A 13,986-nucleotide genomic window follows, 5' to 3' on the forward strand; every position below is an offset into this window, starting at 1 on the left:
GCCGCACGTTGACAATAATTTAATCTCATAGATATCCAATCATGCTTGTGTAAGTGTATACGTACACATATTTTTACACACAGATGAAACCAATTTCGGTTACGTTTGACAGCTCGAGATTGTTGCTTTATTCCGCTAGGTTTAACTTTATGGAGGGAACACAAAATAGCACGTTTCTTGAAGTTGTATCACTTGCCTAACCTTGTACAAGACATCGAATATATAATGGTTAATATTCTACCAACATTATACTTTAAAAACCGAATTAACACAATTTTAGGAAAATAATACAAAAACACAACGTCACTCTCGTAGTCTCGTATGCCCCGGCAAAATTCCTATTCTAATACGCCGGCATAACTTTCGTTATCAAATGAAATTCGAAATGAAACAAATAAAAGATGGCAACATTAACGTCGCCATTGCTACGTCCGACGTCCGTGATCGTTCCTTTTCTTTTGCGGAAGTTTTGCGTTTCTTTGTACAATATTGACTTTCAAAGTAATTTGTAGTGATAATCGGACTACACAGACACTTTTTAGTGAAACACATGTGATTTATATAAATATTATCGTGATTTAAAGACTTTATAAAGATTCAATAAACGAAAATCGCGGCCAATGTCAGCAGGCGTGTCAGATCAGGTACTTTGCCTTTACGCATTTATTCATTTAATATTATGTGATATAAACAGTATTGTGATAAAAATAAATTCTCCTTTTCTTGTTTCATGTAATTGGTGTAAATAGCGGATGAAAGGACAAGGGAATCAAGGTAAAGTCGTACACTTTATGACGTTGCAGGTGTTTTGAGATAGCTAGAACGATTCTTACCGGTCGGCTTGCGTCTAATATATTTCGATAATACGACACTATCAACCCACTCATATTTAATACAGTAGGTAGAAAATTATAGAAAATATTAATAAATCTATACACAGTAAGTTCATGATATTTGTATAGTGAAAATTTGTAGTCTAACAATATCTTGATTAATGTTCCAGTAAAATTGTAGGAGCGTTAATGATTTTATAAGAGGATAAGGAAAAAGTTGTACCTCCCACCAACCTCCCACACAAAATTCAATAACTTACATTCAGCCACATTTTAATGTTGAAAGGGCTATGAGGTAGTATATTAATTATAATGGGAGTGCCTCTGCTGCCGGCGCCGGCTTCCAAAAATATCAGTAATGGGAACCGGCAGTAAGTATACTGCCGGCAGGCGAGATTTAAAACAACGGCTGCCGGCGCTGGCACTCAAAATGGGAACCGATGAAAAGGCGTAAAACGCTAGGTTCTAGTGCGGATACACAAATTTAAAAAATAAATAATTCGGCTGTGGATATTTTAGTTTGTAGTGATGCATTTTCATCTACCCTTAGCTTTACCTAATAGCTACCTTTTTTCATCTACCAAAAAGTAAGATTTTGCACCACAGTTATTAACCCCGTGGTGTACTTCCGAAGGTACTGAACAGAACTTCAGACTCCTTATACAATATACATGTTAGAGAGTTTCAGTGTTGTATATTATGCTACTATGCAGATCACATTTTTATCAGCATCATCATCACCACCATCAAAATATGCATCCTTACATTATGAGTTATGACCTTATTATTTGTACTTTTCATAGTCCTTTTAGCTCAATACTGATGTTTTTGATCATTATTCTATCATTTGACAATCGATGTTTGCCAAATAGGCGCCGGCAGCCGTTTCGGCAACCGGCGCCGGCAGCGGAGGCACTCCTTATTTATAATATACTTAGTTTTTTAATATATAAGTTAGTAATTTTAATATATAATATATATATTAAAATATACAAGTAACTGATGCTTTGTTTTTTTGTAAAAACAGAAGTTCATATTTTAACTAAATAAGTCATATATTTATAAATAGATCATGTTTACAGTGACAAATGTACCGAAGGAGCAGCTAGAGAGTGGAGGAGACGAGTTGGCCGAGGTGTCATGGCGCCATCAGCAGCAACCCTCGTATGCACCACCCATCTCGTCAGCGGCCGACCCCTACAGTGCAGCAGGTAGCAATTGATTTTTCTTACCTTTTTCTTATTTGCCAACATTGCTTCAGCACACCTAGAAACACCATTTTTAAATGCATAGAAATTGTATGGATGTAATTATAATATTTACTTTATTTATATTCAGATCAATGTGAATTAAATATTGCTTACTTGACAACATTTCATACTCTGTCTGACAAGTAAGTAGTATTTACATTTGTTTATGATTTCCAATAATAATTTCCAATGTAATCATATTACATATTATGATGCCGTTATTATTATGAATTATTAAGACTGTTACTGTGTAATATAGCACTGAAGGTTAAACTAAATTTAAGTAGAAAGATAAATAATAATAATAAATTTCATCACAATGTGTATGTTTGTTACTACTTTACTGACAAATAGGCTTCTTTTTGTCCAGCTATTTAAATATACACATTATTATAGTAAAGATAAATTTTTATCTAAAACCTAAATTATTAATGTAACAAGACAATTTCAAGAAACTATAATACCTATGATGTTAAGATAAAATCCATTCATTATTTTTTTCACAAAAGAACACCAAAATTCATACATAAAAACTTTTGCAAACAATTTACCTAGGATGTGAATCACATGGCAGACTGTTATGAGAAATAGAGAAAGACACAATATCTTTTCTGCAATTTGTTGATAAGATTTTGTGTTCAGTCCATTATTTCTCAAATAAAACACATGCTCTTATTGCATTTTGTTTTCCTAGGATTTACGTCAGTTATGGGCATGGAGGAATGCTGTTGAATTAACAAGATAAAGTTGATGGGTAAAAACTAAAAACACTGAGTATCATGCTTCAAAATTATGCTTAGAAGTTTATAAAAATACAGCAGCACACTCTCAACACAGATTCACTCACACTATCATGCATTTTATACAATTACTAGCTGTCCCGGTGAACTTCGTATCACTTTAAAACCTTCTCTGGACTTCTACGAATATTTTAAGACTAAAATCAGCCCAAACGGTTCAGCCGTTTTCGAGTTTTAGCGCGACTAACACATTTGGAAATCCATTTTTATATATAAGAAAATTGTTAATCTCAGGACAACTAATTAATATTATTTTTTCTCAGAAGCAATAGAAACCATAAAAAACTGAAATATTTTTGTGGTCAAATTTCATTTCATTCATTTCAATATCTTGACCACAATAAGATTTTTCTCTTAATAATTAAAAGTCCCATCAATTTACAAAATAGTATATTATTGTTTCAGGTTATTATGGTACAACAGCACTTCCTTATCAAGCCTTCGGAGTTGGGGACGGAACATGGTCCAGCAATGGAACAGACCCAATGACTTTTCTTGGAGGATACAATCCTCACGATTCCTATGGAATGGATGGTAGCTAGTATTTATTCCAAATAAAACGAGGACTTCTCATGTTTGGTTGCAAATATAAAGTATGAATGCACCAAACATACTAAAACATTGACATTGTTTTATGTCCTCTTGCCTTACACCATGTTCCCAAGAAATAGGTTTAAGAATATATGATACGAATGAAAAGAAACACATACACAGGTTTTTAGTCATAAAAAGTAGAACTTTTCTTAAACATTGTTGTATGCAAAATCAGAACTTAGTAATTAAGACACAATTCAAAATAATAGTTGACATTATTTTGTTACAGGTGTTTTCGGACCATCAACAACACCATTTTCCACCGCGGCATTCGGACAGCCGGCATCCACGTTTAATTATTTCCCTGGCAATGGAGATTACTCGACGTGGGGCCAGCTGGGCCGCGCGAAGCAGTACGCCGACGACTACTACAGACAGGACGGTCTGTACGTCCCGGACGGCGTCAAAGCGGTGGAGACGGGAGTGCAGTCCCTCTCCCTCGGAGAGCACAAGCTGGATAAGGAGCGCGGCCCCGACATTAAGGACATTTCTAGTGCACAACCTAAAAAGATGACATGGGCGTCGATAGCGAGCCAGCCGGCCAAGCCGGCGCCGGCGTCCCAGTTCGGGGTGCTAAAGAAGAAGGGCCCGGGGATGCCGCCGCCGCCGATAGTGCCGGGAAAACATAACATGGACATTAACACTTGGGACGTGGGCAAGACCGCCCCTGTCGCCACCGCGCCCCCACTGACCGACCTGCAGCCGCCGCCGGTCCCCGCCCCGCTGCCGATGCCGGTGCCGCAGCAGACGCCGCCGCAGATGCACCGTGGGCCGCCGCCACAGCATCAACCGCCGCCGGCCTGGGCTCACGCCCCCCGGGCTCCGCCCCCGCACCAGCCCCGGCCGGCCCAACCCGGCCCGCCGCCCGTAATGCCCGTCGCCAACACGCCGGCGCCTCCGCCCCACCCCATTTTAGACGAGCTGAAAGTCAAAAACGATTACAACCCCAAAGAATTCGACCTGAGCGCCCCGCTGGCGCGCTTCTTCGTCATCAAGTCCTACTCCGAGGACGACATACATCGTAGCATCAAGTACGAGATATGGTGCAGCACGGAGCACGGTAACAAGAGGCTCGACTCCGCCTTCCGCGACAGGGAAAGGGAGGGTGGCATGGTGTACCTATTTTTCTCGGTGAACGGCAGCGGCCACTTCTGCGGCATGGCGCGGATGACGAGCGCCGTCGACTACAACTCCAACTCCAGCGTGTGGTCGCAGGACAAGTGGAAGGGGCAGTTCCGCGTTAGGTGGATCTATGTCAAAGACGTTCCTAATATGCAACTCCGTCATATCAAGCTGGAGAACAACGAGAACAAGCCGGTGACGAACTCCCGCGACACCCAGGAGGTGCCGCACGCGAAGGGTCTGCAGGTGCTGCGCATCATGCACAGCTTCTGCCACTCCACGTCGATCTTCGACGACTTCATACACTACGAGAAGAGGCAGGAGGAGGAGGATTCGCGCAAGGTGCCCCAGCACCCCCCAGAGCCCCGCGACGAGCACGAGGGGGGGCGGGGATATCGCAACTACAGGGACTACCGTGATCACCGCGAAGGACGGGACGGGCGAGACGGGCGCGAAGGTCGCGACGGCCGGGACGGGCGAGACGGTCGCGACAGGGGTGACAGGGAGCATCGCGACGGACGGGACGGCCGCGACCACCGGGACAACCGAGAGCCCCGGGACGGTCGCGATCCCCGCGACCATCGGGATCCCCGCGACCATCGGGACCCCCGCGACCACCGCGACTCCCGGGACCCTCGCGACCATCGCGATCCCCGGGACCCTCGCGACCATCGCGACCCCCGAGACGCCCGAGACCCCCGCGACCATCGCGACGATCGCGACAACAGAGAGCACGGATACCGGGACTCGAACTTTAGATCACATCATAAGGTTAGTTCTCAAATACAATTTTGATTAGTAATTACTAATTCTGCCTATGATAAAAACAAGTAACTTTGATAAGTATGAACTTAGTTGCATAATGCATATGGTCACAATGATAGCATGTTCATCTTTACATGATGAAGGGACAGTTCTCAGTTACACATCTACAGTGTGTAACAAAAATAAGTGATAATACTTTAGGGTGTGTACGTGTTCCTTGTAGAGAGTTCACTGTGAAAGTAGCAGCGCTGAAAGACGATTTTTTTTTTCATTTTTGTATGGGCAAGGGCCCGAGGGTCACGAGTTTCCCCATACAAAAGTAAAAAAAAAATTTGGTCTTTTAGCGCTGCTACTTTTACAGTGAACTCTCTACAAGGAACATGTACACACCCTAAAGTATTATCACTTATTTTTGTTACACCCAGTATACTTAATATTATAAAGCGGAAAAGTTTGTTTGTTTTAACGCGCCCATTTATCGAGGAAGGCTATAGGCTATTATCACGCTAATACTAATAGGAGCGAAGAACTATTTCTTCGATCCTAGGAAAATGTGAAAAAAACGTGGGGAAATTATTTGAAAGGGCTTATTTAATCGCGCTAAACTTATGAACTACTGGTCCGATTTGAAAAATTCTTTCAGTGTTAATAGCCTATTTATCGAGGAAGGCTATAGGCTATATTTTATCACGCTAAGAGTAATAGGAGCGAAGAAATAGAGGAAAATGTGGAAAAAAAAGGAGGAAATTATTTGAAAGCGCTTATCTCACGAACTATTGGAGCAATTTTTCTGTTATTTGGCACAGATAGGAAGTAGACCACGTGAAGGATCATAGGATATTTTTTTGTGGACTAATTATTATTTGTCTGTGAAATATCTAATTTACGCGAGCGAAGCCGCGCGGAACGTCTAGTTACTAGTATTATTATAATGTTTTAACCTTAAGAGTCCAGGTGCCATTGCATCATGAAATTGAAATATAATGAATATTTAAATTAATAATTATTGAGAAACTAACTGGCTAATTGGTTTTTTCAGGATCGCGATGGATCACGCGGCCGCGGGCGTCCCCGGAACTAATGGCCGCAAGTGATTGAGAACTGGCTTCTCTCCATAGACAACTAGTACTCAAGCAATGATTGGTACCACATAACAAGTGTATGAGAGTTGAACACAAATGAGGAACATAAACTATGTGACTCGGCATAGTTGCTTTTCATCAACTTGAACAATTATGTAAAAATAGTTATCGTTGTTTTAAACAGTGCTTCACTAATAAAAACATTCAACAAATTAAATGTGCTAAAATATTTTGTACTGAAGAACATTATTAACGAAATGACTAGTGAACAGAACGTTAATTGTCATAAATTGTCATGTGTTGGTTTTCATCGCATGAGTCGTGTGGAATTGTGGACTTTATTTCAAATTTGTGGACTGAATCAATATAACGTAATTTTAACTAGGAGATTCTGTGGTGAGAAGATCATCTTGTGTAATGTGTTATTAGGGACTAATGAAGTTTGTAAAAAGAAAATATGTCATCCTCTTTACTGGTGCGAGGGGAGTTTTATATGATAAACCTTGTAACCGGTGTTTGATTCAATGCCAGGTATATGAAATGTCATGAGATAGTGCAACTTTTTATATTGAAAGACTTGTAATCACCGGGCGTGTAAGTTTTGTATACAATTTTACAATTACAAGAATTCTCTCGTGGCATCATTAATCTGTACTCAACTATAATATGTATACTATACAACATGTCAGTGTTTTCTATCATACATTATGTCTACTGTCAGTTAAGTTGATTATTTTTGATATGTTAAAGTGAGATAGATATGTATTTTTCTTCATATTTTTAACATAATATGTACATAATATATTATATTTTATTAAAGAAAACAAAATGTTAAATGTTAATTAAGTGAAGTGTCATCAGTGTAACGAGAGAAATTCGATATTATGAAATGCAAATTTTATTTGGAATATTTACGACCCAAGTATAATTTTCAAAGTGCCTTTTTGTTAGTTTTGTACCAGAATAGTATAGAAATACAATCAAATTCTTAAATATTTTTATTTCGATTTTTAATTTTTATTATGTGTATTTGGTTTCTTTTTTGTTTCTTTTATAGGCGTAGAGATTCTCAGAAAGTGTCATCATTTTGTCTTATTTTAGTAAACTATTGTTAGTATACCTATATTTTAACTACACTGTAAAACATTTATTTTAGGAATGGCTTTACAAGCTTGAAATGGCTACTCATTGTGAGGGCTGTTTTTATTTCTTTATTAGAACCTACAGTGTTTGTTTTTACAATAAAGTGAACTTGTATTAAGTTCCATTGGTATTGAATTAAAACTCATAGACATTGTTGATGATTCATTATTTTTGTTACAAGTAAAATGTTTACCTCCATAAACAAAACAGCTAGAGGAGTAGAGTCTGTCGACCAGCAGTCGTCACATTTTACTGGCCAAGGGCCACATAATATGACAATGTGAGTGCCAGCACCGGGCCGCAGAGTAATTGAGGGGCACTCCAAGAACGGTTCCAAATGCTTTTTTACACCTACCGAATAGAGTGGTGAGATAGTACTCTCAGCAAATTTTAATGGTCTTAACTTATCTCGCCACAAACTTAACGATAACCGGACAAAACTGGCCGTTAAATATGGCGTAATTTTAATCATTATGTAGTAAAATGAATGAATTTTGAATTTACTTTGTCGCAGGCCGCATAAACAATGGCCTCGGGCCGAATCCCGCGGGTCGCGATTTGACGACCACGGCTGTAGACTAAGGCTCAACTCACACTGGGGCAGAGTAGAAGCGACGCGTCATGTTTTTCGCCAAAGCATAATAATATTAATGTCTTATTGTTACCTATTTATTATAAATGCTGGTACACAAACAAGACTTAGGAATGGACTCTGAATAGGTTTTGTATTTAATATCAGCAAAATGTATCATACGTTGGTTATGGTTCTGTGCAGTATTAGCCTTCTGTAAGACATAGTGCTGGTTTTAGAACTACCAGGGGCGAGATTTCTTGTTGATTGTGGTTGACAAACAGGGGCGCCTTTTTTCTTAGCACTAGCTAAAAAAAAGCGCCCCTTTTTGTTAACCTTCGGCGCCCCTTACCCGGCACCCTGGACATACGTGATACGACTTACGAACTTATTAAGGAGTTTCGACAAACTAATTTCTGAGTGGACGAAGTTTCGGTCTGCAATCTGAACGACGCGATCTGATAAAAATATTTATACGAATTTATATAAAGGGTAAATGACTAGTGATTGGACAGTACAAGTTATTGGACAAAGAACAAAAACATTTTTTTTTTATTTAACAATTTATTGTGCACAAGAAACAATTACAATAAGACAATATACACAGTAAAACGACACAAAAGATCTGCTTATTTCTAATAGAAATCTCTTCCAGCAGCCCTACGGAGAGAGATAGGATTAAGACAGCAGATAGAACGTGCACTATTATTATGAATATATAATATATATTTAGTTTGCTTTAGGAACTGCCTGTTTTTTAAGTAATAGAACGCCTGATGTTCAAGAAAAAAACGGGTAGTTTTTAAAGTAATCTGTAAATATATAGTGTTTTTGTGCTCTGTCCTATGACTAGTACTGTCCAATCACTAGTCATGTTCACCTTACTGTTTTTCGGGCATTGTTTTTATTTTGAAAACTTCACGTTATTATTCTTGGCCTAAGGCAAAAAAAAAACTTACTGTCAGTTGTCATTTTCAACATGTCAATGTCAATAGTTGTCAAACTCGAGCTCGATTGTTTTCTATTTACGCGAGTACAAAAATGTAGTAATAAACAATTTTTACGTTAAAAACAGTGATTTAGTGAATGGCAGCTATATACTACTTCTATATTCAAGTGCAGCTTAAAATAATTCGTCCAATCTGTTGTGTTTATTGATAATGTCAGTAATGTTTAGCTCCCATACCTCTGTCAGTCTTGCACTTGGAAGCATTTGTTCATTGTAGTTGTGGTCTCGCTACCGACATAACGCCTATCTTGTGGTATCAGCAAAACAATGTTATCGAAATCGTATCTTTCGTACTAATAAACGATGATAATAAAACAAGACCGAACTTTAGTTTTGATGAACACGGACTAATGAAGAAGGACACAATTTCGTTGAAGTGTTTTTGTTTACGAAATAATTGTAAAAATGAGACATGCAACCTTACGAAATGCAAAAAAGTGTATCAGTGCAAGTAGGTAGTGATTTTGCCCTTTTTCTGCCTAGTGGTGTATATGAAATTAAAAAGATGGAGCCAAGATCCAGGCTTCGTAAAGTGATATTGTTTTGTCTGCTGCTTTCACTATTTGGAATGGTCGCATTTGGATATTTTTGCCCAGAACAGGTTAGTTCATAATATTATTACATTTTATATTATACTAGCTGTCCCGGTTAAAACCTTCCCTGGACTTCTACGAATATTTTAAGACTAAAATTAGCCCCATCCGTTCAGCTGTTTTCGAGTTTTAGCGTTACTAACACAATTGAAAATCCATTTTTATATATATAGATTATTATCATAAATTATGGCACAGTTCCATGAGAGAGAGATAATAGTTATTATAAGATTTGTTATAAGAAATAAAAAAAAACAATAATATTTAACCCAAGTACTTAGTACTACTAAATACTGTACTAAATATTTTAAATTTTTTAAGGTTTCTAAAATATTGCCGAGAATAAAACCCCAATGAAAGCCTTATGGTGTTCCTACTTTTCAATTAATTATTTATTTAGAATTTGAATATTTGTTTGAACTTCTACATTTAAAAGTGTTTGAAATACTCCAGTTTTCATGAAAGAAATTATTTTTTGAATGGTTGTACTACCATTCAAAAAAGAATATTAATAATATAAATTACTTAGAATCATGTAAATGAATAATTTATTTGTAGAACCAGAACTGACATTAGAATTGTAGATATTACAAATCGCTCGTTCACTTCAGTCAAAGATTCTGATTCACAATTTCCCCAAAATCAATAATTAATTCATGAAGCCCTAAGCGGCCGCATCCGGCCGCGATAACAATAAATAAGCTATTGTGTTTCGTTATTCCACGATCGATGGGTTAATGAGACTCTACCTGTAACATGATGTTACGAGTAGGGCTTTCAGTTGGTAGTAGTTTCATAGTTTCAGTCGGTAGTAGTTTCTCACTAAAGAATAATATTTTTGTACCTTTGGTAAAGCAAAAGTGTAAGTCTTGTGCTCATTTCCAAAATTATTTGTGCCCTTGTGTTACCAAAGGTATGAATTATTTCTTAATATTGGCAGAAGTAATTAAAATTATAACCTTTATTATTAGATTTCTTTATAATCCAAATCAAACATCACATAAATATCTACTTACTCTTTAGGAAAAAGCCTTTTTTTTTTTTTTTTTTTTTTTAAATAAGGGGGCAAACGAGCAAACGGGTCACCTGATGGAAAGCAACTTCCGTCGCCCATTGACACTCGCTGCATCAGAAGAGCTGCAGGTGCGTTCCCGGCCTTTTAAGAGGGGCCATTTTTTTATATGGTAATCAATGCAGTAAAAAAAAACCCTTTTTTACTTTTTTACTCATCAGGGAATTGTAAAACTTTGATCAGTTTGGCTAACTAGTAGGCACATCTTTAATATGCATTTAATAATTATTAATTAATAACTACTGAAATAGACCACTATTAGGATAGATTAAAGGAGGATTAAAGGTAATCAAACAATAATAATAATTAGTTTTCTATATGTTTTACTCGGAAATAATTACTACTATTTTTTATAAATGTTTAAATAAACAGGTCCTGTTTATAAACATTTATAAAAAATAGAGCATCAAATATTATTGAAGAAATATCTCTTTTACTTCGGAGATTTCCATTCTCTGCACTATATTTGTACTTCAATGACAAAAAATGTGAACACAAAAAAAATAACAACAGACAGTAAGTATACTGCTCTGTAAAGTAAAATAAAACTTATTCAATATTTCTAGTGCGGGGTGCACGCAACGCATGCGCACGCGTCGCACGCGCGTTTTTTTTTACGATTGTTTGGGTTTCTTCTAACATTATATTACTTATAGTAACCAAGCATGTCTAGAGACAGTTGTCTCTTAGTTATTGGAATGAAAGCTTAAAATAAATTGTTCAGATGATCCAAAAAGTATATTGTAAACTTTAAGTTAAAAGTCAATTACAAATAAGAATAACCAAATAACACTGACTGGGTTGCACCAGAGGCGTGAGTAAAGTTAAAGTTAAATATGGCGTCCAAACACCCCATATTCTTATAACTCAAGTTAAAGTTAGTTGGTTCAACCCAGTCTAAGACTGGGTTGCACCAGAGGCGTGGGTAAAGTTAAAGTTAAAGTTATGGTTATAGTTAAGGTAAATTTAACTTTACCCTTAACTTTGCCCGGAGAAATTGACAGATGACAGCTGATCCAACAAGGTTATACATGCGCGTGGGCGGGGGCGCTGCTGGTAAAGGAGAACTGTCAAAAATTGCGGCTTTTGTATGATGACAGCGTTAGTTCCTTTTTTCGCCACATGCATTTAAAACCTTGTCGAGCTCTATGGTTATAGTTAAATATGGCGTCTTGATGGCGTCCATTTTTAACTTTACCCAAAGATTTGACATTTTGCACTGTAGGCAAAGTTAAAGTTACAGTTAAAGTTAAAGTTAGTTGGTGCAATCCAGTCTAAGGAAAAAATACGTAAAAATATTGGTTTTCTATGCCTAATGCCTAATTAAGAAGCGTAATAAAATATTACCACAATATATAAAATAAAAAAAGAAAGTTAGTAAAGTTTACCATCTTAAGACAGACAGGCAGACTTTCGCATTTATGTCTGTTATTGATAACTATTAACTACGTACAAAAAATACAAGTGCATGATATCATGCGATTCTGTTGACCCCTCCTTTAAAAACGCCTTATCTCCCGTCGCAATCTTACACTCTGACATGGGCCGTGGGCGAATTCTGTGCATGGGCTATCAGATGCCCAACCACTGTTATATGTATTCTGTGGCCCAACTTAATGAATATGAGACCTTCGCAGCTCGCACATAAGTCATAACACGATACAAAAATTATTGAGCATTATATTATATTTTTGTATTGTGTTACATTATAATATATTATTATGTTACATAGTTTAACTGAGCGCTCTTGAAATACAAGTATTGCACGCGCGACGTAAAAGAAAAATGCAGTTTTTTTTTATTAAGTATCTGAAATCACGCGTTTATTCACATGCTCGTGTGTGCTCAATTCCGGCGGTCTAAGGTCGACAGATTTTTATTTGGGTTATTATTAATTGTTGGTGAAAATATCTCATTTTAAATACGAAAAAAAGAGAGAAATAACATAATAATTATTACAGCCGTTGACTGCCGTTGACAAGTGCCGTTTGTCTGTAAGGCCTAGCGCGCACCACGACTTTATGCAGCGCGATTATTTTATCGCAGAAATACAACGTATGTGTTAGTATGACAGTGCGCGCACATGCGAGTAAATAATCGCAGCGATTTTAAAATTGTGATTTGTCACATTTTGCTGCGACTGCTCGCGACGCGATTGTCGCGTAAATAAAATGCAGAATATGAAATTGTGTGGTAACTGGTACCGCGCGCACTGCGATAATAAAATCGCACACTCGGGCCGGCCGGCACTTCATTTGTGTTTCAACTGTCTTCAGATTAATACATATCATCTGTCCCACAATAAACATCGTAGTGGTTTATATTCTGTTTATAAGCTGGGATCGCATTTCGCCATCTAGTATTTTTGTATTCAATATAAGGTCCAATAATTCTCAGTAATCCGTCAAACGTTTAATTTTCATTCTATAATAGCCAAATAAATTTTTGGGATACATCCGAAGTTCATGGTATTTCTGATAAAAGAAACCTTTGATAATTCTATCAGCTGTAAAGGGATGAGTCCAGTATTGACGAATTTTCTTTTTTTTTTCTTCTGATCCTCCGAAGTAATAATTTTTTAAAATTATTTATTTATCATTAGAAACACAGTTTTTCACAACATAAAATAGTGCGCCATAAACCGGATCAGTTTATCTGGGCACTGGTATCGCACAAAACATACGATTTGCTTTTTTGGATACAAAATTATACTAAACGAAACATAATAACAAAATTAATTAACAAAACAAATTGAGACGAAGTTGTGAAATTAGTAAGTAATTATATGTTATATAAATTAATATAACTTTCGGTGTCAAGAATAGGACATAATAATATTAGGTCTTGAAACCTTCTAAATAAAGACAAGCAACTTGTACGAAATCCATGGTGAAAGTGAGCAAAGATCACTATTTATTTATCGCAGTGCGCGCACCGTATTCTCTGCGATTTTTTACAGCGCGATTTTGAAATCGTGTCGCAAAAATTAAAATCGTGGTGCGCGCTAGGCCTAAGAAGCCTTAAATGTATTATCAATATGAAAAGTCTTCAATGGAAGAAACTCCGTGAACGTATATGGTGATTGGTGATGATGAAGAATGGGCACTTTTCAGTGCCCTATTTCTCATTCAGTCAATCAATGTTGCTTAGAA

At 37.3% G+C, this 13,986-nt stretch overlaps 3 protein-coding genes across 6 annotated transcripts in view; 2 read left to right on the forward strand and 1 right to left on the reverse strand.

Moving 5' to 3' along the window:
* Window positions 1–10,071, reverse strand: part of LOC121729858 (replication factor C subunit 4) — a 28,525-nt gene extending 18,454 nt beyond the window's left edge. Inside the window, exon 1 of the mRNA XM_042118510.1 lies at window positions 10,062–10,071. The gene's annotated coding sequence lies outside the window, so the exon portion shown is untranslated. The remainder of the gene's footprint in view (window positions 1–10,061) is intronic.
* On the forward strand, window positions 415–7,750 carry LOC121729856 (YTH domain-containing family protein 3). 4 transcript variants are annotated; one of them, XM_042118503.1, is made up of 6 exons: window positions 415–644; window positions 750–774; window positions 1,916–2,044; window positions 3,289–3,420; window positions 3,707–5,370; window positions 6,404–7,750. In XM_042118503.1, exons 1-6 carry the CDS (start codon window positions 621–623, stop codon window positions 6,443–6,445), a joined length of 2,016 nt encoding a protein of 671 aa, XP_041974437.1. In that variant the 5' UTR covers window positions 415–620; the 3' UTR covers window positions 6,446–7,750. The 4 variants fall into 4 exon arrangements, with proteins under 4 accessions (XP_041974437.1, XP_041974438.1, XP_041974439.1 ...); XM_042118504.1 differs by having other exon boundaries at window positions 3,289–3,417; XM_042118505.1 differs by having other exon boundaries at window positions 3,289–3,297.
* LOC121729857 (heparan-sulfate 6-O-sulfotransferase 2) overlaps window positions 9,177–13,986 on the forward strand; it is a 130,937-nt gene continuing 126,127 nt past the window's right edge. The window contains exon 1 of the mRNA XM_042118508.1: window positions 9,177–9,770. Coding sequence (XP_041974442.1) covers window positions 9,582–9,770 — 189 coding nt within the window. The 5' untranslated portion in view covers window positions 9,177–9,581. The remainder of the gene's footprint in view (window positions 9,771–13,986) is intronic.

The sequence above is a fragment of the Aricia agestis genome, chromosome 8 (assembly GCF_905147365.1).
Source record: "Aricia agestis chromosome 8, ilAriAges1.1, whole genome shotgun sequence".
NCBI lineage: Eukaryota > Metazoa > Arthropoda > Insecta > Lepidoptera > Lycaenidae > Aricia > Aricia agestis.